This window comes from Gopherus flavomarginatus, chromosome 12 (genome assembly GCF_025201925.1).
Source record: "Gopherus flavomarginatus isolate rGopFla2 chromosome 12, rGopFla2.mat.asm, whole genome shotgun sequence".
Lineage (NCBI taxonomy): Eukaryota > Metazoa > Chordata > Testudines > Testudinidae > Gopherus > Gopherus flavomarginatus.
In genome coordinates this window covers 24,657,530-24,685,344 of record NC_066628.1, presented here as the reverse complement: position 1 = coordinate 24,685,344, position 27,815 = coordinate 24,657,530, and the positions used below count along the sequence as shown (strand labels likewise).

The window sequence follows — 27,815 nt, the reverse complement described above, 5'->3', positions numbered from 1 at the left end:
TGTTCCTGGTGCTCCTTGTGCCAGTCCAACCGCTTTCTGTGGTCTCTTTCCCTTTCACAAAACATCTCGGCTCTGCAGACTGTTTTCTTTTCTGTCTTGGCCTTCACTGGTCTCACTGTTATCTTTGCAGCTCTGTGTCTCACTTAATTCTTCTTTTCTCACAGCTGGTTGGGGGGTGGGGAAGGTTGGACTTCCCCCTTCTGTCTTGGCGGGTAGTAACTGGCCTTGGGCTGGAGTTCTCTTGTCTTCCGACTGAGCTTGTTAATTGCAGTGTTGAGTTAACCCATTCTCTGCTCTTTTCTTTTTCTTCGCCCCCATTTTTGGCCTCTTGTGACCTATGAGGAAACCTTCTACTCACACACCTTTAACCTTCCCCAAAATGCTTTGTGATGCTCGCAACAGCGTTAGCAATATACAGTGCTGATCTGCCTTCCCAGGGGACTCCCTAAGTGGAGGGGGCCATTGGGTTGTGACAAGCTGACACCCAGCTAAGCACAAGAATGTCTGCATCACGCTGGATGCAGGTGGGTAACTAGATGACTTACAGTCCTAGGTACCCCAAGAACCATCAGGGTCCACCTTTGCTTTTCCTCTCTGAAGTTCCTTTTCCCCCACCCCCCACCCCCAGGACAGGGAGTGACTCCTGTCTGGATTGTTTCCCTATCCCAGCAGGTGAGAGGATGGTGAGTGAGAACAAGGAGGGGAATCCTCAACAGGAAGGTCCTGAGCATGTGGATCCAGGTGAGATGATATCAGGAAGATCTAAAGGGGATGTTTCTCAGTGTGCTGAGCAGGGAGAAGCCCATGAAAGTCAGTGCAATCCAGAGAGGCAGCAGAGAAACCATGCAAGGGAGAACCAGTGTAAATCTACTCACAGGAGTCAAGTGGTCAAGAAAATCAAAGAAACTGTTCAAAAGAGAATCCCCAGTGGAGACAGACCCCATACATGCAGTTTCTGTGGGAAAAGCTTCTGCTGGAGATCAGCCTTCATTAGTCACCAGAGAACCCACACAGGAAACAGACCCTACAAGTGCAATGAGTGTGGGAGAAGCTTTAGTCAGAGCTCAACTCTCACTATTCACCAGAGAATCCACACTGGGGAGAGACCCTACAGATGCAATGAGTGTGGGAAAAGCTTTAGTCGGCGTGGAAACCTTCTAGCACATCAGAGAATCCACACAGGGGAGAGACCCTACAGATGCAATGAGTGTGGGAAAAGCTTTAGTCAGAATGCATATCTTCTATCACATCAGAGAACCCACATGAAGGAGAAACCCTATGTATGCAATGAATGTGGGAAAAGCTTTAGTCATAGCTCACAACTTCTATTGCACCAGAGAATCCACACGGGGGAGAGACCCTACATATGCAATGAATGTGGGAAAAGCTTTAGTCTGAGCTCACACCTTCTATTGCACAAGAGAATCCACACGGGGGAGAGACCCTACAGATGCAACGAGTGTGGGAAAAGCTTTAGTCGGCGTGGAAACCTTCTCTTACATCAGAGAATCCACACAGGGGAGAGACCTTTCAAATGCCCGACGTGTGGGGAAAGCTTTGTTCAGCTTTTGAAACTCGTTAGACACCAGAGAATCCACACTGGAGAGAAACCGTATAAGTGTAATGAGTGTGGGAAAAACTTTGATGACAAATCACACTTTAATAAACATCAGAGAGTCCACACAGGAGAAAAGCCCTTTAAGTGCCCTGAGTGCGGGAAAAGCTTTGGTTCAAGCTCAGATCTTATTATACACCAGAGAATTCACACAGGGGAGAAACCCTATAAATGCATTGAGTGTGGGAGAAGCTTTGGTCGAAGCTCAGACCTCAGTAGACATCAGAGAAAACACACAGGAGAGAAGCCCTACAAATGCCCCAACTGTGGGAAAAGCTTCAGTGACAGTTCTGCCCTCACTAAACACCGGAGAATCCACAGAGGGGAGAGACCCTACAAATGCAAGGAGTGTGGGGAAAGCTTTCGTCACATCTCAAACCTTCTATTACATCACAGAACCCACACAGGAGAGAGACCCTATAATTGTCCTGACTGTGGGAAAAGCTTCAGTCGAAGCTCAAATGTTATTACTCACCAGAGAATACATACAGGGGAGAAACCCTTTAAATGCCCTGAATGTGGGAAAAACTTCAGTACACGTTCAGCCCTTACTGCACATCAGAGAATCCATAGCAGAATGAGGCCCTTATCAATGTCTTGACTGTGGGAAAAGTTTCTGTAACAGCTTAGCTTCTATAATCTCCAGGGAACCTACACAGGGAGAAACACTACAAATACATAAGTACAGGGAAAGTTTTAGTTGAACCTCACACATTCTATTACATCAGAGAACCCACATTGGGGGGGAAAAAACCTATAACTGTCCTGACTGTGGGCTAAGCTTCAATGGGAGATAAACTGGTATTAAGCATCACAGAATCCACACTGGAGACAGCCTGTTAATGCTTTGAATATCAGGATCAGGCCAGGCTGGAGTGGCCATGCAATAAGGATGCACAATATTTGTTAAAACAGAGACTGAAATCACTGTTCCAGAACAGAGCCCTGTAGGACAAGAAGCTGAGATAAGATTCCGATAATGATCAGATCCCATCACAGCACTTCTCAAGAAGCTCTGAACATCTTCTGTTCAGCTCCCAAATTTGTTTGGTGCTAGAAAGCTCTCTTATATTCTGTGACTTCTCATTTATTCTTCATAGTTTTTTAGACCTAGATCCACCAAGGGACTTGAGCGTTATGATGCTGAGTATTGTGATACCACGCTTCTAGACAATCACAGAAACAACACTGGGATCCAAAAGCCTGAGTTAGGCACCCGGGCAGTCTATAAAATGAATGGGGAGAGAGAGACATCTCAGAATGTGACTCACAAAACCAAGCATGCTAGGTGGGGAGCCACCTAACCTAGCCAAGGGGAGATGCTAAGGAGATAGGGGTGTCCTGAGTCCTGCCCTTTTCATTTACATAGGTACCTAAGTCCAGGCTCCAGGGAAGCACCTGTCTCTGCTTGTGATTCATAAACTAGGGATGATAAGTGCTCCTTTGCCGATGGGGCCCCATCCAGTTGGAGTGTTCCAAAGTCACCTAACACTACACAAAATACCTGGGGCAGGGGAAAAGAGGACAAAGATCTCTCTTATACCCTTTAGCCCAGTGGTTGAGGTACTCACCCAGGAGTTTCAAGTCTCTATGCTGTTCAGATCCCTTCACTTCACCAGGCAATCTGCCACCTCCCAAGTGAGTGCCCTAGCCACAGGATATTCAGAGGTGGAAGTATTCCTCAATCTCCTTTGTTGAACCTGGTCCACTGTATGAAAGTATTCAGCTAAGAGATGGCAGGTCTAATGCTAAGGAAGGATTTCAAGAAAAGGATGGAAAGGAATTTCTTGTGATGCCTGAATGCCACCTCCTGGATGGACAGGAAACTTGCTATGACAGTTTTACCTGTCCAGTTAATGAATTACCACCTGCAATAAAAGGAAATGCTTCTCCAAAAGAAAAAGGACAATGGAAACTTGCCTAATATGTCCTTTGGGGTAGATTGAAACCTCCATTACAACCACATGGAGTGATAATGCATAAAAAGGGTTTTGAGCTAGACAATCCTAAATTCCCTCTAAGCTGCTCGGCAGCATGGCCGTTTAGCAGCCTATTTAGCACTGTGCAAGTGCTTAGGGAACCTGCCTGGGGACCTGCCGCAGCTGGAGGAGTGGTGCCTCTCCCCCGGTCCCAACTCACCCTGCAGCCTAGACTTGCCACAACCTGGACCCAGGCATGGCCAGATCAGGCCATGGCGCAGCCAGAGCGGCCTGGACCTGGCCAGGGTGGTACGGAGCAGCCCAGACCCTGGCGCAGTCTGGGTGGCCCTCTCTGACTTGGACTTGCTGGGGCCGAGTGAGGAGCAGCTGTCCTGCAGCTCCAGCCCCAGAGCTCCTGCAGCAGGGACAGGTACCTCTTTCCTCTTTCCCCCCAGTCCAGGTGCTGCTTTGGAGAGAGAGCACTGGGGGGAGTCCTCTTTCCCCGCTGTAGCCCTGGAGCACCCTCTTACACCCCAAACGCCTCATCCCAGGCCTCACCCCAGAGCCCACACCCCCAGCTGGAGCCCTCACAGCCCTGCATCTCAACCCTGAGACCCCTCCCACAAGAATTCTTTGGCCCCACCGCATCCCATGAATTTTGTTATGTGCACCATTATCATAGAATCATAGATTAGGGTTGGAAGGGACCTCAGAAGATCATCTATTATTATGAAGGTGACATGTCACACATCACTTTCATATTGGTGCACATAACAAAATTCATTCTACGCATGGGTGGAAAAATTAGAGAGAACACTGCAAAAACCTCTGTCCAGCAAAACCTACCTCCAGCTGATTGTGATCAGCATATCAAACCCTGATTCAGAGAAAGCTCGGTCATTCCACATGAGAAGTGTTCATTTAACTCTCCCTAGAAGAGCAATTTTTTTTGACTGAGAGTCCTTGGGATGCTAAACTCCAGAATCCCAATAAAAAGCAGCTTGGGAGAAAGGATGTTTCCCAGAAGACAGAATCCTAAACCAAGCTACAAAGAAGACTTCACCCACAAAAATAGAAGGGACTGGGAAGGTGAGCAGAGCCACTTCTTTAAAGTTCAGAAAAAATTAGGAAATCGGTTCTCATTGCTAAAATTCAACAGGTACTTTCTGTGCTTGGAAGGAAGATAGACATTAGTCTTCGAGCGTGTTTTCCTAGAATACCTGATCCACTGGAGTTCAGATCTATTTCATAAAACCAGACTTTTGGACTGGTAGAAACTTTTCATTGGAAAATACCAAAGTCGTATAAACCTATCAATTTCCATCCAACTATGAAAAATATCATAATTAAAAATAGTAAAAAGGAAATGAATTAACTAGAAATTGGAAAAAGATATAGACTCTTAGGGCATGGCTACAGTGGAAACTTCAACGCGCCGCTGCGGGAACACTCCTGTGGCAGCGCTTTGAAGTGCGAGTGTGGTCGCGCGTGAGTGCTGGGAGAGAGCTCTCCTGGTAATCCACCTCCACATGGGGAATAGCTCCAAGCTCGGAGCGCTCAGAGGGGAAGTTAGAGTGCTATAAAATGTAAGCGTAGATAAACCCTTAAAGTAGACTAAGGCTGTGTCTATGCTGCACAGCTTACAGTGGCACAGCTGTGCTGCTAACGCCTTGCCACTGAAAGGAACCCAGTGTAGCTGCTGTTTGTTGGCAGGAGAGAGCTAAGAACACTCCCTCAACCTTCTTGATTAACTTTAATTTGAATATGTAGCATTGTCATAGCCATGTGGGTCCCTGGGTCTTAGAGAGACAAGGTGGATGAGATAATAGCTTTTATTGGACCGACTTCTGTTGGTGAGAGAGACAAGCTTGAAAGCGTTCTCAATAAAAATATTATTTCACCCATCTTGTCTTGTTAAATTGAGTTAATTCAACATTTGATTAATTAAACTGCTTTTTGAACTTTCACACTTGTAAACTTGCCTATTAACTCCACCAAACTAGAGTTAATCCTCTTGGCTCTGAACTGTTGTATAATAATCACATTGGGTGATTCTTGTACCACAGCTTGTACAGGTTCATTGTAATTATTTTCCATCTCGACACATCTCTAAACAATGCTGAATTTTCAACTGTAATAATTGGGAATTCTTAGCTTCACAATGTTACCTTCATAAGACAGAAGTAAGAGAAATAGTAAGAGTTTTACTAGATTTTTAAGTTGTCACTACTTTCACTTCTCCCATCCTACCCAATTTATCTAGTTTTGTCCAAATTCATTTTTAGTTTAAAAGTTTTAGTAGCAAGTTGAATCACTGTGTTGTAGACTAGTTATTATACTGAGTTTATACTTGGTTATTTGATACTATTTCTTTAAGTTTAGCTGTTTAATTCCATCAATAATGCTTAGCTACTAGTTAATCTTAATTAGGATAAACAACCTGCGAATTTTTTTTCAGTATCCTAAATAATTAAGTGCATACCATTGTGGTTAATCCCCATAGCTTTTTGAACTTTATACTCGGTTTTATAACACTAGTCCATTTAATACTTGCTTTCTATTTTAGAATGTCATATTCAATTAAGAGGTTATTTTAAGAATGGGTAAATTGTATCACTCATTTTATTTACCATTTTTCATCTGGTATCTCATTTGCATAATCCTTATTGATTTGATTGTTTATTGGTTTCTTCTGCCATTTCTGATTACTTAAATAAACTCTTCTTTATTTAAAGTCAAGTACAGTGGTTTATTTTACAATAAATGGGGAGATGTCAGCTGGTGAAGATGAACCACCTAGGGTAGTAGAGAACATACAGGTAAGCACACAGGCTGATGTGGGTGTGACGCAATGCAGTGTGGGATAGCAGAAGGGGGCATAGTTAATACAAAATAGGGCTACGTGCCCACAAATCTTATATCCATAGGACTTATTCTGTGGTGGACTAATATCACTTCCAAAGAGGATTGATTAATGTGGGAGAAAACATCAGATAAATGGAAACAAGAACTTTTATTTGTGAACTCTGAGCAGTTTATGCCAAAATCCAAACATTTTACTTGAACACTCCCATACAGAACAAAAATGGAAAAGTTACAGTCAAATATGATTATCTTGTTTGTATGCATGTATCCTCTTTGTATAAAAAGTTATGAATGTTAACTATATACTTGTATTTCAGATGTGTTTACTGCTAGGGTAACACCCACAAGGTAGTTTACATCCAGTCCACGTTGCGAATGAACTATTCAAGTTGATGTCCCATTAAGGAACAATTAACTCTTACAATGGATATAGAATCATAGAATATCAGGGTTGGAAGGGACCTCAGGAAGTCATCTAGTCCAACCCCCTGCTCAAAGCAGGACCAATCCCCAATTAAATCATCCCAGCCAGGGCTTTGTCAAGCTGGGCCTTAAAAAACCTCTAAGGATGGAGATTCCACCACCTCCCTAGATAACCTATTCCAGTGCTTTACCACCCTCCTAGTGAAATAGTGTTTCCTAATATTAAAACTAGACCTCCCCTACTGCAACATGAGACCACTGCTCCTTGTTCAGTAGCGCAGCTAGGGTGGAAGCAGGGGGAGCAGTCGCTTCCACTGAGCAGAAAAGTGGCGCCTTTTTTAATTTTTACTCACCCAGTGGCGCTCTGGGTCTTCGGCAGCACTTCGGTAGTGGGTCCTTCAGCCACTCCGGGTCTTCGGCAGCAGGTCCTTCAGCCGCTCTGAGTCAGTCGAGTGTTTTCTTTTTCTTTTTTCTTTTTTCTTCACAGCAGGTGGTGCCTTTTTTTATGTGGTTGCTCCCCCTGCTGCTAAAACTTGGCTTCACCACTGTCCTTGTTCTGTCATCTGCCACCACTGAGAACAGCCTAGATCTATCCTCTTTGGAACCCCTCTTCAGGTAGTTGAAGGATGCTATCAGATTCCCCTTCACTCTTCTCTTCTGCAGATTAAACAATCCCAGTTTCCTCAGGCTCTCCTCATAAGTCACATCTCCCAGCCCCTGATCATTTTCGTTGCCCTCCGCTGGACTCTCTCCAATTTGTCCACATCCTTTCTGTAGTGGGGGACCCAAAACTGTACACAATACTTCAGATGTGGCCTCATCAGTGCTATAGTGGGGAACAATCACTTCCCTCCATCTGTTGGCAGTGCTCTTACTAATGCAGCCCAATATGCTGTTAGCCTTTTGTCAACAAGGGCACACTGTTGACTCATATCCAGCTTCTTGTGCACTGTAATCCCCAGGTCCTCTTCTGCAGAATTGCTTAGCCACTCAGTCCCTAGTCTGTAGCAGTGCATGGGTTTCTTCCATCCTAAGTGCAGGACTCGGCACTTGTCCTTGTTGTACCTAGTCAGATTTCTTTTGGCCTAATCCTCCAATTTGTCTAGGTCACTCTGGACCCTATCTCTACCCTCCAATATATCTACCTCTCCCCCGAGCTTAGTGTCATCCACGAACTTGCTGAGGGTGCAATCCATCCCATCATCCAGATCATTAATGAAGATGTTGAACAAACCTGGCCCCAGGACCAGCCGCTGGGGCACTCTGCTTGATACCAGCTGCCAACTAGACACTGACCCATTGAGCGCTACCCACTGGGCGTGATGATCTAGCCAGCTTTCTATTCACCTTATACTCTCATTCATCCAATTGATACTTGCTGGCAAGAATACTGTGAGAATACAGAGGCTGCTTAACTCCACAGAAAACACTAGTGTGGGGGACCTAAGCTCATCCCACCCGATGGCCTTTCTGTGGATGTTTTAGTTAGAATATGCCTAATGGCCATCCTATGAGTCATCAAACCATGCAAGGGCATTTGACTTTCTCATGTGACCTGGACTCCATTTTGTGCCTGTGATTTTCCACAGACTAAGACGGGTTCTCAAACTGGGGGTCAGGACCCCTCGGGGTCATGAGGTAATTTACATGGGGGGTCTCGAGCTGTCAACCTCCACCCCTAACCCTAACCCTAACCTTTACCCTTACCAGGCCAGGGCCATCAGGAGAGGAGCATGTAATTTTCCCAGTTAGTGAATTGCACACAGAGAGATCACTAGACACTAGTGATTCCCACTTGCTCTGTGGCTCTTTAAGTATTTATACACCGTGGAACTGCTTCACTAGGAGAGACTAAGGGAACCTCACATCAAACTACCCCACAACTCAATGGCTTAGGTACTCACTTGAAAGAGGACAGATCCCTGTTCAAATCTGTTTCCCCCTCAGATGGAGGGAGAACTTCAACAGTGTAAGCTCACCACTGGGGAAAAGTTTTGTGGAGTTAGACAGCCTCTGAACATGCTTAGTAGAGGGGGGCCCCACGAGCAGAGGGGCATCTAATTTCCCTTGTTTGTGTACTGGAAGCAGAGATAGGCGCACATTTCTGAGAGGTCAGCATATACCCCTCTCATTAGCATCTCCTATGGGCTAGCTTACACAACGCCCCACTTGCTGGCTTTTGTGAATCACTTTCTACGTTGCCTATCTCTCCCCATTCATTGCATAGGTGCCTAACTCAAGCTTTGAGGATCCCAGTGTTGTTCCCATGACTTTCTAAGTCCTAAAATTTAGGCTTTGCAACTCTCAGGGCATGTCTACACTATGAAATGAAGTCAATTTTATAGAAGTCGATCTTTAGAAAGCGATTTTATACAGTCGATCGTGTGTGTCCCCACTAAGCGCAGTAGGTTGGCTGAGTGCATCCTCAATACCCTGGCTAGCATCCACTCACGGAATGGTGCACTGTGGGTAGCTATCCCACAGTTCCCGCAGTCCCCAGTGCCCACTGGAATTCTGGGTTAAGCTTGCAATGCCTGATGGGGCAAAAACATTGTTGCAGGTGGTTTTGGGTACTTGTTGTCAGTCTCCTCTTCCTCCTTGAAAACAACAGCAAACAATCTTTTTTCGTCTCTTTTCCTGGGGTATCTGTGCAGACGCCATAGCATGTCAAGCATGGAGCCCGCTCAGCTGCGCACTGCTTTTGTGAGCATTGTAAACAGCTCGCGCATTATCCTGCAGTATGTGCAGAGCCTGGCTAGGAGCCACCAACATGAGGACGATTGTGAGGAAGACACGGACACAGATGTTCCTGAAAGCATGGGATCTGGCAATTGGGATATTGTGGTGGCATTGGGGCATGTTGATACAGTGGAACAGTGATTCTGGACCTGGCAAACAAGCACGGACTGGTGGGACCACATAGCGTTGCAGGTATCGGATGATTCCTGGTGGCTGTGAAACTTTCGCATGTGTAAGGCCACTTTCCTGGAACTTTGTGAGTTGCTTTCCCCGACGCTGAAGCACAGGAATACCAAGATGAGACCTGCCCTGACAGTTGAGAAGCAAGTAGCGATAGCCCTGTGGAAGCTTGAAATGTCTGACTGCTACCGGTCAGTTGGGAATCAATTTGGAGTGAGCAAATCTTCCGTGGGGGCTGCTGTGATCCAAGTAGCCAAGGCCATCAATAACCTTGTGCTAACAAGGGTAGTGATTCTTGGAAATGTGCAGGTCATAGTGGATGCTTTTGCTGCAATGGGGTTCCCTAGATGTGGTGGGGCGATAGATGGAATGCATATCCCTGTCTTGGCACCAGACCACCTTGCCAAACAGTACGTAAACCACAAGGAGTACTTCTCAATAGTGGTGCAAGCACAGGTGGATCACAAGTGCCGTTTCACTGACATCAGCGGGGGATGGCTGGGAAAGGTGCATGACGCTCGCATCTTTTGGAACTCCGGACTGTTCGAAAAGCTGCAAGAAGGGACTTTCTTTCCCAGACCAGAAGATTACTGTTGGGGATGTTGAAATGCCAATAGTTATCCTTGGGGACCCAGCCTACCCCTTGCTCCCATGGTTTATGAAGCTGTACACAGGCAACTTGGACAGTAGTAAGGAGATGGTCTGCCCAGTGCCAGGGAGCCAGAAGGAGCCATATGAGCTGGAATGTGAACCTTAGACCATAAGAACATAAGAACGGCCATACTGGGTCAGACCAAAGGTCCATCCAGCCCAGTATCCTGTCTGCTGACAGTGGCCAATGCCAGGTGCCCCAGAGGGAGTGAACTTAACAGGTAATGATCAAGTGATCTCTCTCCTGCCATCCATCTCCACCCTCTGACAAACAGAGGCTAGGGACACCATTCCTTACCCATCCTGGCTAACAGCCATTTATGGACTTAGCCTCCATAAATTTATCCAGTTCTCTTTTAAACATTATTATAGTCCTAGCCTTCACAACCTCCTCAAGGAAGGAGTTCCACAGGTTGACTGTGCGCAGTGTATAGAACTTCCTTTTATTTGTTTTAAACCTGTTGCCCATTAATTTCATTTGTTGGTCTCTAGTTCTTGTATTATGAGAATAAGTAAATAACTTTTGCTTATTCACTTTCTACACACCACTCATGATTTTATATACCTCTGTCATATCCCCCCTTAGTCTCTTCTTTTCCAAGCTGAAAAGTCCTAGCCTTTTTGATCTGTCCTCATATGGGACCAGTTCTAAACCTCTAATCATTTTAGTTGCTCTTCTCTGAACCTTTTCTAATGCCAGTATATCTTTTTTGAGATGAGGAGACCACATCAGTATGCAGTATTCAAGATGTGGGTGCACCATGGATTTATATAAGGGCAATAATATATTCTCAGTCTTATTCTCTATCCCTTTTTTAATGATCCCTAAAATCCTGTTTCCTTTTTTGACTGCCGCTGCACAATGTGTGGATGTCTTCAGAGAACTCTCCACGATGACTCCAAGATCTCTTTCCTGATTAGTTGTAGCTAAATTAGCCCCCATCATATTGTATGTATAGTTGGGGTTATTTTTTCCAATGCGAATTACTTTACATTTATCCACATTACATTTCATTTGCCATTTTGTTGCCCAATCACTTAGTTTTGTGAGATCTTTTTTGAAGTTCTTCACAGTCAGCTTTGGTCTTAACTATCTTGAGCAGTTTAGTATCATCTGCAAACTTTGCCACCTCACTTTTTACCCCTTCCTCCAGATCATTTATGAATAAGTTGAATAGGATTCGTCCTAGGACTGACCCTGGGGGAACACCACTAGTTACCCATCTCCATTCTGATAATTTACCATTAATTTCTACCCTTAGTTCCCTGTCTTTTAACCAGTTCTCAATCCATAAAAGGACCTTCTCTCTTATCCCATGACAACTTAATTTACATAAGCGTCTTTGGTGAGAGACCTTGTCAAAGGCTTTCTGGAAATCTAAGTACACTATGTCTACTGGATCCCTCTTGTCCACATTTTTGTTGACCCCTTCAAAGAACTCTAATAGGTTAGTAAGACACGATTTCCCTTTACAGAAACCATGTTGACTTTTGCCCAACAATTTGTTCTTCTGCGTGTCTGACAATTTTATTCTTTACTATTGTTTCAACTAATTTGCCCGGTACTGACAGGATCACCTCTAGAGCCTTTTTTAAATATTGGCATTACATTAGCTATCTTCGAGTCACTGGGTACAGAAGTTGATTTAAAGGACAGGTTACAAACCATAGTTAATAGTTCCTCAATTTCACATTGAGTTCTTTCAGAACTTTTGGGTGAGTGCCATCTGGTCCCGGTGACTTGTTACTGTTAAGTTAATCAATTAATTCGAAAGCCTCCTCTAGTGACACTTCTGTCTGTGACAATTCCTCAGATTTGTCACTTACAAAAGACGGCTCAGGTTTGGTAATCTCCCTAACTTCCTCAGCTGTGAAGACTAAAGCAAAGAATTCATTTAGTTTCTCGGCAATGACTTTATCATCTTTAAGTAAATTAGCACCAACATTTCAAACTGACCCTCCTTCACCCCAAATAAACAAAACCAGTGTATCTGGAGGGTGGAAGGGGCTGTGAGAAGGGGCAGCATCTGGGTGGGGAGCTGTGTGGGGTTGACGGAAAAGTGGGCAGTAATATTATTAACAATAACCTTAGAAAAAAGGTTAATAGCCAGAGCTCCATGTTGTGGGAATGTGCTAATGTAAAGCTGTATGCAGTGTGTTTGTAGCCGTGTTGGTCCCAGGATATTAGAGAGACAAGGTGGGTGATCTAATATCTTTTATTGGATGAACAGAAGTTGATCCAATAAAAGATATTACCAGGCCCACCTTGTCTGTATCCTATAAACCTCATTGGTTAGAATCGTTGCAGGCACATCTCCTTAAATACTATGATACAGAATTGGCACGTGGAATTTCTGAGACCAATGCAAAAGAATAATAGAATATTCATTTCCAAAGAACCTTTTTTTAAAAAAAAAATTTTAAAGAACAAAAAGGTAAATGTCAGCATGAAGGATGTCACTGAAATGTATCAGAACAAAAATATTTAGCGGAGAGGAAATGGCTGTGAAAGTGGCTGCCGCTTATGAGATACAAAAAAAAATCAGCCCATCAAGGATGATCCTGAGTCCTTACACCTGAATAGCTGACAGTGTGTATTAAGCACCCCTACAGATTTCCCAGGAAAGCTACTTCAGAAAAGGATGATCCTGGGAAAACTTGGCTTGAGGCAAGCCTGCTATGAAAATAGAACATTCAATTAGAAATTTAAATTTTTTAGGAGATAAATGATCATTGATGTAGCTAGTGAAGTATGACAGCATGTGCTTCAACGTTAGCAGTATGGAAGAATTAGTTACAGAAATTTGGTCTATTTTTTAACTAAAAATAGGCGAGAACTATATAATTGGAAGTGCAAAATGGTATTAATTGTTAAAGCAATGTATAAATATTTTAGACATATGCATTCTTTGGGAGAGGTCACAGCCAATCAATGGTTGCAGTCTCCGCTTGCAAACAAATTCCTGGGGGGAGTAAACAAGTCCTTAATTTTATGGAATGTGAGTGTTTTCATTGGTATCGGTGTGTCTAGGAGGTAGTCAAATACATACACTCATTGTTACCATCTTCAATGATTTTATCTTGAGTGCAGCAATGTTTGTTCTTTTTATTCTGAAAGCGTTAAGAGACTGCTTTTGAATCACAATAATAATAATAATTAATAATAGATTCTAACCTTCATGGTTGTGGAGGGAAGAAGAGCTTGAAAATATAAAGCTAGTGCCCCATAAAGCCTCAGCATCAAAAAAGATAACTAAAAGAATCCCAAATGTATTTTTAAAAAAATCATAATTCTTCGGCGTTAAATTTGAATTCTTCAGGTTGTCCATATTATATGTGTATATTTAGCAAAAATTGTCTTTGAGAGGGATTTCATAGAATCATAGAATATTAGGGTTGGAAGAGACCTCAGGAAGTCATATAGTCTAATCCCCTGCTTAAAGCAGGACCAACACCACTTAAATCATCCCAGCCAAGGCTTTGTCAAGCCGGGCCTTAAAAACTCTAAGGATGGAGACTCCACCTCCTCCCTAGGTAACCCATTCCAGTGCTTCACCACCCTCCTAGTGAAATAGTGTTTCCTAATATCCAACTTAGACCTCCCCCACTGCAACTTGAGACCATTGCTTCTTGTTCTGTCATCTGCCACCACTGAGAACAGCCTAGCTCCATCCTGTTTGGACCCGCCCCCCCTTCAGATATTTGAAAGATGCTATCAAATCCCACCTCATTCTTTTCTTCTGCAGACTAAATAGCCCTAGTTCCCTTAGCCTCTCCTCCTAAGTCATGTGCCCCAGTCACATAATCATTTTTGTTGCCCTACGCTGGACTCTCTCCAATTTGCCCGCATCCCTTCTGTAGTGGGGTGTGGGGGCAAAGCTGAATGCAATACTCCAAGAGTGGCCTCACGAGTGCTGAATAGAGGGGAATAATCACTTCCCTCAATCTGCTGGCAATGCTCCTGCTAATACAGCCCAGCAGGGCCACCCAGAGGATTCAGGGGGCTTGGGGCAAAGTGGGGGAGCTGCCGCACTTGTATTCACTGGCAGCAGTCCGGGTCTTCAGCAGCATTTCAGCGGCAGGGGGCCCTTCAGTCACTCAGTGTCTTCGGCAGCACTTAAGGGCCCCCCTGCTGCCGAAATGCCACCGAAGACCCGGACCAGGGCTCACAGGGCCACTATGGAGCCTGGGGCTTGGGGCAAATTGCCCCACTTGCCCCCCCACTCCACGTGGCCCTGCAGCCCAGTATGCTGTTGGCCTTGGCAACAACGGCACACTGCTGACTCCTATCCAGCTTCTCGTCCATTGTAATTCCCAGGTCCTTTTCTGCAGAGCTGCTGTTTAACCAGTCAGTTCCCAGCCTTTAGCGGTGCATGGGATTCTTCATTCCTAAGTGCAGGACTCTGCACTTGTCCTTGTTGAACCTCATCAGACTTCTTTTGGCCCAGTCCTCCAATTTGTCTAGGTCTCTTTGGACCGTATCTCTGCCCTCTAGCATTATCTGTCTCTCCCCCCAGTTTAGTGTCATCTGCAAACTTGCTGAGGGTGCAATTAATCCCATCATGCAGATCATTAATAAAGATGTTTAACAAAACTGGCTCCAGGTCTGACCCTGGGGGCACTCCGCTTAATACCAACTGCCAATTAGATATTGAGCCATTGATCACTATCCACTGAGCCCGATGATCTAACCAGCTTTCTATCCACCTTCTAGTCCATTTATCCAATCCATACTTTTCTTGACAGCAAATTAAAATACTGTGGGAGATGGTATCAAAAGCTTTGCTAAAGTCAAGGTATATCACATCCACCACTTTCACCATATCCACAGAGCCAGTAGATTTCATGCAAGACAATGGTACTCCTTTTGACCTGAGCAGATAGTCAAAGTTCTGGGACTGAGGGCTGCTCCAGTTGGGAGGAGAATTTGACAGTGAACTCTGGGACCTTCACTGCAGTCTTATTTATTTTACAGTGTCCTGTTTCCTTGAGCCCAGGAGATATCAAAAAATTAATGAACAAAAACCCCAAACCAACCACTCATTTCTGCCAGTCAACTTATTCAGGCTGGTTTACATTTAACCTGAATGCAGGGAAGCTAAGTAGTTTAAAATCTATACCTTTACTCATCATACAACTTTTGAGAGCTTCCATGCCCCCTTTTTGCTTTATGTGTCAGCCCAGACTCATTTTTGGACATGTACACTTTTGACCTGGTGGTCATTTTTGAGGAGGTGGGGGGAAGATGCATCAGGACTAAATGTATAAATAGCACTTTGTGGGTTTCTTTGTATATTTACATTTAAAGCTGTTGTTAAATTCATTTCAATAGGCCAGAAGCGTAAGGAAGCATTAAGTCATTTTTAAATAATTTATGAAATAAAGCAGATTATCTCAGAGAGAGTTAGTTACGTGGAAATGAGAGAGTTAGTTACGTAGAAAAACAGAGAGGGATAATATTCAGAAATAAGGGGGAGAAGAGAAAGACCAAGAGAATATAAAGTGGATTTTCAGAAAATGTGTATGTGAGAGAGAGGGAGTTAGTTACATGAAAAGGGGAAAAAAGGCAGAAGGAGAGAGGAAAATAAAGTGGACAAAAACAGAGAGATGTAAAACAGCAGGAAAGGAAAATGCCACTCTCTGACCAAATGGCAGGGAGAGAAAATGAAGACAATTATTACAAAGTGTGTGAGAGTGTTTAAAAAAGCAAGAAAGATAAAAGCACCTCACCCCAAGGGTGGTCACTAATCAAATGCCAGTAATTCCAGGACAGCAGCCTCAGACAAGCCAGGCTCAAGGCTGAGCCAATTAGAAGATATTATTTCCATGTGTCATAGAATATTAAAATGAATGCATTTCCCTGAACCAATCATAATGGGCCATAATGGTGGGGCATGGCTATTCTCCATTGCACTATTTAAATCACTTTTGTTGAGCCAGTCAGGAATGGCCTCCTGAGGACTGGATCATTTGGAAAACTCCAAGCAAGGGAATGTAAACTGGGAACCTGTAGGTTCCGATCATGGCCTATTACAAGATGCCTGCAGATGCCAAGAAGCTCAAATTGCCTCTGGGAGCACCTGCATGTGTTCAGAAGAGACAACCTACCTACACTTATTTCCCTGAAGAGGCATCACCAATACTGAACCGCGCGTTCTATCCAGAAATCGAACCAAAGAACCAGGGAGACACTATGGGGCCATCACCTGTTGTAAATAAGGCGAAACATGTAAAAGTACTTCAAGATAGGATGCAGAGGCATTTGTTGCTGACTATGATGCAGGCAGATTTAAGGTCTGAGGTGAGATGGCCTGTATTATTTTATGATAAATTGCTGCAAAATTATAAGAGGCTAAATATATTTATGCTTTTTGGGAGGAAGAAGAGCCTGTATACATGGTGGTGGCCATGGTATCGTTGGAGGATGGTGAGGCCAACCAACAGTCAGTAACTGACGACTGCTTGTCAAATGGCAATATCATCATGGTGAAACAACTGGAAGTTTTTACACAACTTCTGAAAAAAAAATTGCAGTTGTACCTTTTAAAATATGCTTTTTGTTGTTTTTGACAGATAACTAAGCTGGAATCATACAGGATTACAGCCAGGGTATGTAGCGAGTTGCCATCAGAAGCAGAGCTATCTGAGCCAGAATTGCAAGATGAGGTAAGACCCCTTATGGCATTTTACAAGAAATTGATGCAAAATTATAAGGGTTTAAATACATGTGTATATTTGTTCATAGTAACAGGGATCATAGATGAGATGGAGAGACAGATAGTGCCCAACAGCATGGTCACTAGGAATGATGACATTTCAGAAACAGAAGAGGGGATGATCTAGGTAGTACACGTTACAATTTTTACCTTTTTAATTTGTAAATTACAGCACCAAAGAATTAAAATCCTATTATTTTCTCTGCTTTTGACAGACATCTTTAGTGGATTAGTTGGATAAAGAGAACCAGCCTTCTGGAAGAATAAATCTGATATGCACAGGCTGCTTTTGCAAAACGGAGACTTAAAAAAAAAAAAAAGCCTATAGCAAAGTAAGGGGACTGACCAACTGAGCTGTAAAGAAGGTGTTGTGACTGATATTGTTAGGGCTGTTGTAGGCAACGCCAATTACCACCACTTAAAGGTCTGCTCTTTGATAACTGTGAAGCCTGTGTGATAGATGAACCCACTCACACAGCCATAATTGTATCCTTTGAGGGTGTACAGAAATGTTTCACCAGGTCAGATGCGTTTCTTCTAAATTGAATATAGCATGGCTCTTAAATATAATTATGGTCACAGGCTGCAAACTGAAGGAGCTTAATTTGACCTCTCAAACTGTAACTGAAGTTGTTAAAATGATAAGGGAGGTAGAAGCTTCAGCAGATTGTAACTGCTGGCAGGCATTGGAAGTAAGGTGCCAGTGAAAACTGTCCTGATGATATGTCAGAGGGTTGTTAAAAAAAGCTTATAAAACTTCTTGCATGACAAAACTTCTCCTTAAGGGGTCAAAAAGAATACAACTGAATATTGATGAAGATGTACAAATTTTTTCTTTCAGAAACAAGAACACAATGGATGTTTATAGGTGCTACAAAACTAATCTTAAATAGAAAGATGTTACCAGCTGTGCATAGTTGCTTCACTTGATGTATATAACTATGTTTAAGAATCTAATGTAAAATATGATTCCTTGCTCTGTATTTTTTGTTAGTGTTTTCTTACATATACTTAAGTCTTGGAGTCAGAAAAGACAGGCTTGGTAAAGAGGCAAGGTACGTGAGGTAATGTCTATTATTGGGCCAACTTCTGTTGGTGAGAGAGACAAGCTTTTGAGCTACACAGAACTCTTCCTCAGGTCTGGGACACATACCCAGAATGTCACAGGCTTTTAAAAGAAAATGTATTTCTTTCCCAGGGAGGTTGGGAATTTTGGAGGTGTGATTGCATCTTGGCTTGTAGACCAAGATACTCACATGCAGCACAAGCCAGCAAGAATCAAGTTTAAAGGAAATAAAATGGTTGTGTCTGATGTGGATGCATAATGGCAGGCTCATTTGATCACTGTGATTCCCAGCTTGAAACTCAATGATAGTCATAAATAAATGTTAACACTGATAGATATTTTGGCTAAATAGAATGGGGTGGTAGCCTTAAATAATGATGAAGCTCTTTTCAGCCAAGGTTGGGTGCCTCAGAAATTTAAGAACTCTTTTCCTCATCTATTTTTAACAAAGCTTTAAAGACTTTGTTAAAACAACAAGATGTACATGATTTTTTTTACCAATAATAAAGTCAGAGTGAGGGTCATGGAGAAGTTTAAAATCAAAGACATGGAGGTATTTTAATGCCCATAGCACCTTTTCATACATCAATGTGTCCTGCAGGCCTTCAAGCACAGTTACAACAGAAGTTATTAGAACTGATTGATATTACCCATACTAACTCATTGGGCCTGTCAGAAATGGTCTATGGGAATAGCTTTAAAATAAAGGTGCCACACTTTCTTTTTCAGAGAAGAGATCCCATAAGGTTTCTAAATTAAAAGGAGCTTTTAAAAAGGGATATCAAATGTCTACCAATGAAATATTTGTGTTGGGTGTTTCATCATAAGGGCAGCAAACTGTGTACACATTAAAAGATTATGGAGAAAAGGAAGTTGCAGGCTCTTTTTGCCCTCAAGAATTACAAAAAGTAAAAATTAGCCAGGCCTGTGTTTACAAAATAGAAAAGATTCTATCAAAGAAAAGACACGAGAGAAACAAGTATTTTCTGGTGAAATGGGAACGGTGACCTGGAAAATTTAACAATTGGGTCAAAATGTCTCAAGTTCAAGACCTGTGATAAGGAGGAGCCTGACTGAAGGTGGGTTTTATGTCATCTTACCTAGAAATGCATCTGTGGTGACCTTTCCTCAAAATACTGTTTCAAGCTTTATACTTTGAATATGATTTAATAGGCAATTTAATAAGCAATAGGTTTAAAACAAACAAAAGAAAGTACTTCATACAGTGCAGAGTCACCTGTGGAACTCATTGCCAGAGGATTTTGTGAAGGCATAAGAACGGTTGTACCGAGTCAAACCAAAGGTCCATCCAGCCCAGTATCTGTCTACCAACAGTGGCCAATGCCAGGAGCCCCAGAGGGAGTGAAGCTAACAGGCAATCATCAAGTGATCTCTCTTCTGCCATCCATCTCCATGCTCTGATGAACAGAGGCTAGGGACACCATTCTTTACCCTTCCTGACTAATAGCCATTTATAGACTTAGCCACCATGAATTTATCCAGTTCCCTTTTAAACATTGTTATAGTCCCAGCCTTCACAACCTCTTTACATAAGGAGTTCCACAAGTTGACTGTGCTCTGTGTGAAGAAGAACTTCCTTTTATTTGTTTTAAACCTGCTACCTATTAATTTCATTTGGTGACCCCTAGTTCTTGTATTATGGGAATAACTAAATAACTTTTCCTTATCCACTTTCTCCACATGACTCATGATTTTATATACCTCTATCATATCCCCCCTTAGTCTCCTCTTTTTCCAAGCTGAAGAGGCCTAGCCTCTTTAATCTTTCCTCATATGGGACCCTCTCCAAACCCCTAATCATTTTAGTTGCCCTTTTCTGAACCTTTTCTAGTGCTGGAATATCTTTTCTGAGGTGAGGCCACATCTGTACACAGTATTCGAGATGTGAGCGTACCATGGATTTGTATAAGGGCAATAATATATTCTCAGTCTTATTCTCTATCCCCTTTTTAATGATTCCTAACATCCTGTTTGCTTTTTTGACCGCCTCTCCGCACTGCGTGGACATGTTCAGAGAACTATCCACGATGACTCCAAGATCTCTTTCCTGATTTGTTGTAGCTAAATTAGCCCCCATCATATTGTATGTATAGTTGGGATTATTTTTTCCAATGTGCATTACTTTACATTTATCCACATTACATTTCATTTGCCATTTGTTGCCCAATCTCTTAATTTTGTGAGATATTTTTGAAGTTCTTCACACTCTGCTTTGGTCTTAATTATCTTGAGTAGTTTAGTATCATCTGCAAACTTTGCCACCTCACTGTTTACCCATTTCTCCAGATTATTTATGAATAAATTGAATAGAATTGGTCCTAGGACTGACCCTTGGTGAACACCACTAGTTATCCATCTCCTTTCTGAGAACTTACCATTAATTCCTACCCTTTGTTCCCTGTCTTTTAACCAGTTCTCTATCCATGAAAGGACCTTCCCTTTTATCCCATGACAGCTTAATTTACATAAGAACCTTTGGTGAGGGACCTTGTCAAAGGCTTTCTGGAAATCTAAGTACACTATGTCCACTGGACCCCCTTGTCCACATGTTTGTTCACCCCTTCAAAGAACGCTAATAGATTAGTAAGATACAATTTCACTTTACAGAAACAGGTTGACTATTGCTCAACAGTTTGTTTTTCCATGTGTCTGACAATTTTATTCTTAACTATTGTTTCGACTAATTTGCACGGTACCAATTTTAGACTTACCGGTCTGTAATTGCCGGGATTACCTCTAGAGCCCTTTTTAAATATTGGCATTACATTAGCTAACTTCCAGTCATTGGGTACTGAAGCCGATTTAAAGGACAAGTTACAAACCTTAGTTAATAGTTCCGCAACTTCACATCTGAGTTCTTTCAGAACTCTTGGGTGAATGCCATCTGGTCCTGGTGACTTGTTAATGTTGAGTTTATCAATTAATTCCAAAACCTCCTCTGGTGACACTTCAATCTGTGACAGTTCCTCAGATTTGTCACCTACAAAAGCCGGCTCAGTTTTGGGAATCTCCCTAACATCCTCAGCCGTGAAGACTTGAAGCAAAGAATCCATTTAGTTTCTCCGCAATGACTTTATCATCTTTAAGCGCTCCTTTTGTATCTCGATCGTCAAGGGGCCCCACTGGTTGTTTAGCAGGCTTCCTGCTGTTGATGTACTTAAAAAACATTTTGTTATTACCTTTGGAGTTTTTGGCTAGCCATTCTTCAAACTCCTCTTAGGCTTTTCTTATTACACTCTTGTACTTAAGCTGGCAGTGTTTGTGCTCCTTTCTATTTGCTTCACTAGGATTTGACTTCTACTTTTTAAAGGAAGTCTTTTTATCTCTCACTGCTTCTTTTACATGGTTTTTAAGCCACGGTGGCTCTTTTTTAGTTCTTTTACTGTGTTTCTTAGTTTGGAGTGTACATTGAAGTTGGGCCTCTTATGGTGTCTTTTAAAAGGGCCCATGCAACTTGCAGGGATTTCACTTTAGTCACTGTACCTTTTAACTTTTGTTTAACTAAATCTCTCATTTTTGTATAGTTCCCTCTTTTGAAATTAAATGTCACAGGGTTGGGTTGTTGAGGTGTTCTTCCCCCCACAGGGATATTGAATGCTATTGTATTATGGTCACTATTGCCAAGCGGTCCTGCTATAGTTACCTCTTGGACCAGCTCCTGTGCTCCACTCGGGATTAAATCTAGAGTTGCCTCTCCCATTGTGGGTTCCCGTACGAGCTGCTCCATGAAGCAGTCATCTAAAGTATCCAGAAATTTTATCTCTGCATTTCGTCCTGAAGTGTAATGTTCCCAGTCAATATGGGGATAATTGAAATCCCCCACTATTATTGGGTTCTTAATTTTGATAGCCTCTCTCATTTCCCTTAGCATTTCATCATCACTATTACTGTCCTGGTCAGGTGGTCGATAATAGATCCCTAATGTTATATTTTTATTAGAGCATGAAATTTCTATCCATAGTGATTCTATGGGGCATGTGGATTTGCTTAAGATTTTTACTTCATTTGAATCTACATTTTCTTTCACATATAGTGCCACTCCTCCCCCTGCACGACCTGTTCTGTCCTTCCGATATATTTTGTACCCTGGAATGATTGTGTCCCATTGATTGCTCTCAGTCCAGCAGGTTTCTGTGATGCCTTTTATATCAATATCCTCCTTTATCACGAGGCACTCTAGTTCACCCATCTTATTATTTAGACTTCTAGCATTTGTGTACAAGCACTTTAAAAACTTGTCACTGTTTATTTGGCTGCCCTTTTCTGATGTGCCAGATTCTTTTTTATGTGACTGTTTCTCATCTGATCCGGCCCTTACATTATCCTCTTCTGTCCTCTGTTGCTGCTTATAACCTGGAGATTCCCTATCATCAGACTCTCCCCTAAGAGAAGTCTGTGTCCGATCCACATTCTCCTCTGCAGCAGTCGGCTCTCCCCCATCTCCTAGTTTAAAAACTGCTCTACAACCTTTTTAATGTTTAGTGCCAGCAGTCTGGATCCACTTTGGTTTAGGTGGAGCCCATCCCTCCAGTATAGGCTCCCCCCAATCCCAAAAGTTTCCCCAGTTCCTAATGAACGTAAACCCCTCCTCTCTACACCATCGTCTCATCCATGCATTGAGCCTCTGAAGCTCTGCCTGCCTATCTGGCCCTGCGTGTGGAACTGGGAGCATTTCTGAGAATGCCACCACAGAGGTCCTGGATTTCAGTCTCTTCCCTAGCAGCCTAAATTTGGCTTCCAGGACATCTCTCCTACCCTTCCATATGTCACTGGTACCTACATGTACCTCGACCACCGGCTCCGCCCTGCACTACACATAAGTCTGTCTAGATGCCTCGAGAGATCCGCAACCTTCGCACCAGTCAGGCAAGTCACCATATGGTTCTCCCAGTCATCACAAACCCAGCTATCTATGTTTCTAATGATCAAATTTCCCATTACTAACACCTGCCTTTTCCTTGCAACTGGAGTTCCCTCCCCCGGAGAGGTAACCTCAGTGTGAGAGACAACCCCAGCACCATCTGGAAGGAGGGTCCCAACTATGGGAAGGTTTCCCTCTGCTCCTATTGACTGCTCTGCTTCCTGGGCCTTTCTTCCTCCTCAACAACACAGAGGCTGTCTGAGCGGAGGTGGGACAATTCTATAGTGTCCCGGAAAGCTTCATCAACATACCTCTCTGCCTCCCTTAACTCCTCCAGTTCCACCACCCTGGCCTCCAAGGTCTGTACGTGGTCTCTGAGGGCCAGGAGCTCCTTGCACCGACTGCACACATACGCCACCTGCCCACAAGGCAGGTAATCATACATGCTACACTCAGCGCAATAAACTGGATAGCCCCCACTCTGCTGCTGGGCTTCTGCCTACATTGTTTCCTAGTTAATGAAAGAGTGGTTTAAAGAAAGGGGTTTTGGAATATGGTTTGGATTATAGGTTTTAAGGGGACTACAGGGGAACAGGTAGGACCGACAAGGGACTCCCCCTCCCTTCCCAAACTCCCTTGCAAAACTCCCTGTTAGCAGTCCCTGGTTGCTTGTGCGCGGCTTTATAAAGCCCTGGCCTGAGTTAATGCCCCACCTACTGATTAAGGCTCAGCCAATTACCAGAGGCTTCGAGCTTTCAAACCTTCCTTTGAAGCTCACGGCCTCCAACTGCCAGCCACAGCACATGGTCCTTCAAACCACCAAACAAACAAACAAACAGACTGACAAACACAAGCTCAGCACACAGCAAGTAACCCCCAAACACACACACACTACAGACAGTCACTTACCGCACAGATGCTGTATTTGCTCCTCCTTCGCCTGGAGAACTCCCTTGCAAAACTCCCTGAGTATAACCTGGTTCAAAAAAGAGCTAGATCAGTTCATGAAGGACAGGTCCATCAATGACTATTAGCTAGGATGGGCAGTGATGATGTCCCTAGCCTCTGTTTGCCAGAGGCTGGGAATGGGCGACAGGGGATCACTTGATGATTACCTGTTCTGTTCCCTTTGGGGCACCTGGCACTGGCTACTCTCTGAAGACAGAATACTGGGCTAGGGGGACCATTGGTCTGATTTGACCCAGTATGCTGTTCTTATACTAACTGGGATGTTGCTTTATCAGAAATTCATTATGGTCACTTATGGACCATAATTTCTTTTGCTTTACCATTTGTAATAAAAGAGCTGGTACTACCAGGCTATTATTAAAATACCCAGCATTTATTAGAGAACATCAACAAAACTATTAACAGTGATCCAAAGTGATGAAGCAGTGACCAGAAGGACTTGGTTAAAAGCAAATGAAAAATTGTTTTTTTCCATACCAGGGGTGGGGGGAGGGGGATTGGTGATAGGATTGGGAGTATTCTTGCATGATAGCCCCTCACCCCGTTGACATTAGAGTGGTGGTGGGGGTTAATTCTTCATATATGTACACGGATATAGTAGAACATCGGTTAGTGGGGGACTGCTCTCTTCCGGTGCTGTGCTGTGTTCCTAGCCATGACAGCACCAACAAATTTATCACTATCATGGGTGACAAATCCCATTAACTTTCCATTGGTAAGCAGCACATCAGAACCATGCCTACTGAAATAAAGACAGACTAGAATAAACACATTTCATTTTGTTTTGGGAAGGTGATCATTAAACTACATGTGCACCCGTAAGAACATAAGAACGGCCGTACTGGGTCAGACCAAAGGTCCATTTAGCCCAGTATCCTGTCTACCGACAGTGGCCAATGCCAGGTGCTCCAGAGGGAGTGAACCTAATAGGTAATGATCAAGTGATCTCTCTTCTGCCATCCATCTCCACCCTCTGACAAACAGAGGCTAGGGACACCATTCCTTACTCATCCTGGCTAATAGCCATTAATGGACTTAACCTCCGTGAATTTATCCAGTTCTCTTTTAAACCCTGTTATAGTCCCAGCCTTCACAACCTCCTTACATAAGGAGTTCCACAAGTTGACTGTGTGCTGTGTGAAGAAGAACTTCCTTCTATTTGTTTTGAACCTGCTGCCTGTTAATTCCATTTGGTGACTTCTAGTTCTTGTATTATGGGAATAAGTAAATAACTTTTGCTTATCTACTTTCTCCACATCACTCATGATTTTATATACCTCTATCATATCCCCCCTTAGTCTCCTCTTTTCCAAGATGAAAAGTCCTAGCCTCTTTAACCTCTCCTCATATGGGACCCATTCCAAACCCCTAATCATTTTAGTTGCCCTTCTTCAAACCTTTTCTAGTGCCAGTATATCTTTTTTGAGATGAGGAGACCACATCTGTAGACAGTATTCAAGATGTGGGCATACCATGGATTCGTATAAGGGCAATAATATATTCTCAGTCTTATTCTCTATCCCCTTTTTAATGATTCCTAACATCCTGTTTGCTTTTTTGACCGCCTCTGCACACTGCATGGACATTTTCAGAGAACTATCCACGATGACTCCAAGATCTTTTTCCTGATTTGTTGTAGCTAAATTAGCCCCCATCATATTGTATGTATAGTTGGGGTTATTTTTTCCAATGTGCGTTACTTTACATTTATCCACATTACATTTCATTTGCCATTTGTTGCCCAATCACTTAATTTTGTGAGATATTTTTGAAGTTCTTCACAGTCAGTTTTGGTCTTAATTATCTTGAGCAGTTTAGTATCATATGCAAACTTTGCCACCTCACTTTTTACCCCTTTCCAGATCATTTATGAATAAGTTGAATAGGATTGGTCCTAGGACTGACCCTTGGGGAACACCACTAGTTACCCATCTCCATTCTGAGCATTTACCATTAATTCCTACTCTTTGTTTCCTGTCTTTTAACCAGTTCTCAATCCATGAAAGGACCTTCCCTCTTATCCCATGACAACTTAATTTACATAAGAGCCTTTGGTGAGGGACCTTGTCAAAGGCTTTCTGGAAATCTAAGTACACTATGTCCACTGGGCCCCCTTGTCCACGTTTGTTGACCCCTTCAAAGAACTCTAATAGATTAGTAAGACACAATTTCCCTTTACAGAAACCATGTTGACTTTTGCCCAACAATTTATGTTCTTCTATGTGTCTGACAATTTTATTCTTTACTACTGTTTCGACTAATTTGCCTGGTACCGACGTTAGACTTATTGGTCTGTAATTGCCAGGATCACCTCTAGAGCCCTTTTAAATATTGGTGTTACATTAGCTATCTTCCAGTTGTTGGGTAAAGAGGACGATTTAAAAGACAGGTTACAAACCCTAGTTAATAGTTGCGCAACTTCACATTTGAGTTCTTTCAGAACTCTTGGGTGAATGCCATCTGGGTCCCTGTGATTTATTAATGTTAAGTTTATCAACTGATTCCAAAAGCTCCTGTCATGACACTTCAAACTGTGACAGTTCCTCAGATTTGTCACTTACAAAAGCCGGCTCAGGTTTGGGAATCTCCTTAACGTCCTCAGCCTTGAAGGCTGAAGTAAAGAATCCATTTAGATTCTCTGCAATGGCTCTATCATCTTTAAGGGCTCCTTTTGTATCTCGATCATCGAGGGGCCCCACTGGTTGTTTAGCAGGCTTCCTGCTTCTGATGTACTTAAAAAACATTTTATTACCTTTTGAGGTTTGGCTAACCGTTCTTCAAACTCCTCATTAGCTTTTTTTACTACATTTTTACACTTAATTTGGCAGTGGTTATGCCTCTTTCTTTTTACCTCACTAGGATTTGACTTCCACTTTTTAAAGGAAGTCTTTTTATCTCTCACTGCTTCTTTTACATGGTTGTTAAGCCATGGATGGCACTTTTTTAGTTCTTTTACTGTGTTTCTTAATTTGGGGTATACATTGAAGTTGGGCCTCTATTATGGTGTCTTTAAAAAGCACTCATGCAGGTTTCAAGGATTTTACTTTAGTCACTGTACCTTTTAATTTCTATTTAACTAATCCCCTCATTTTTGCCTAGTTTCCCTTTTTTAAATTAAATGCCACAGTATTGGGCTGTTGAGATGTTCTTCCCACCACAGGAATGTTAAATGTTATATTATGGTCACTGTTTTCAAGCAGTCCTGTTATAGTTACATCTTGGATTAGCTCTTATGTTTCACTCAGGACTAAATCTAGAGTTGACTCTCCCCTTGTGAGTTCCCATGCCAGCTGCTCCAAGAAGCAGTCATTTAAAGTATTGAGAAATTTTGTCTCTGCATTTCATCCTGAGGTGACATGTTCTCAGTCAATATGGAAATCCCCCGCTATTATTGAGTTCTTAATTTTGATAGCCTCTCTAATTTTCCTTAGCATTTCATCATCACTATCACTGTCCTGGTCAGGTGGTCAATAATAGATCCCTAATGTTATATTCTTATTAGAGTATGAAATTACTATCCATAGAGATTCTATGGAACATGTGAATTCACTTAAGATTTTTACTTCCTTTGATTTTACATTTTCTTTCACATATAGTGCCACTGCCCACACCCCTGCATAACTGTTCTGTGCTTCTGATATATTTTGTACCCCAGAATGATTGTGTCCCATTGATTGTCCCCACTCCACCAGGTTTCTGTGATGCCTATTATAGCAATATCCTCCTTTTATCACGAGGCACTCTAGTTCACCCACCTTATTATTTAGACTTCTAGCATTTGTGTACAAGC

At 42.7% G+C, this 27,815-nt stretch overlaps 2 protein-coding genes across 6 annotated transcripts in view; both read left to right on the top strand.

Moving 5' to 3' along the window:
* LOC127032449 (zinc finger protein OZF-like) overlaps positions 1–5,417 on the top strand; it is a 98,090-nt gene extending 92,673 nt beyond the window's left edge. For 2 of the 5 annotated variants that reach the window (XM_050919723.1, XM_050919724.1), the window contains exon 2: positions 673–5,417. In XM_050919723.1, the coding sequence (XP_050775680.1) occupies positions 681–2,216 (1,536 nt within the window). In that variant the 5' untranslated portion in view covers positions 673–680 and the 3' untranslated portion in view covers positions 2,217–5,417. Of the gene's footprint in view, positions 1–669 lie in introns of all 5 variants that reach the window. The other 3 variants (XM_050919722.1, XM_050919725.1, XM_050919721.1) reach the window with 2 other exon arrangements.
* Positions 1–27,815, top strand: part of LOC127032442 (zinc finger protein 883-like) — a 257,088-nt gene that overhangs the window by 9,392 nt on the left and 219,881 nt on the right. The window contains exon 2 of the mRNA XM_050919706.1: positions 16,966–17,058. The gene's annotated coding sequence lies outside the window, so the exon portion shown is untranslated. The remainder of the gene's footprint in view (positions 1–16,965; positions 17,059–27,815) is intronic.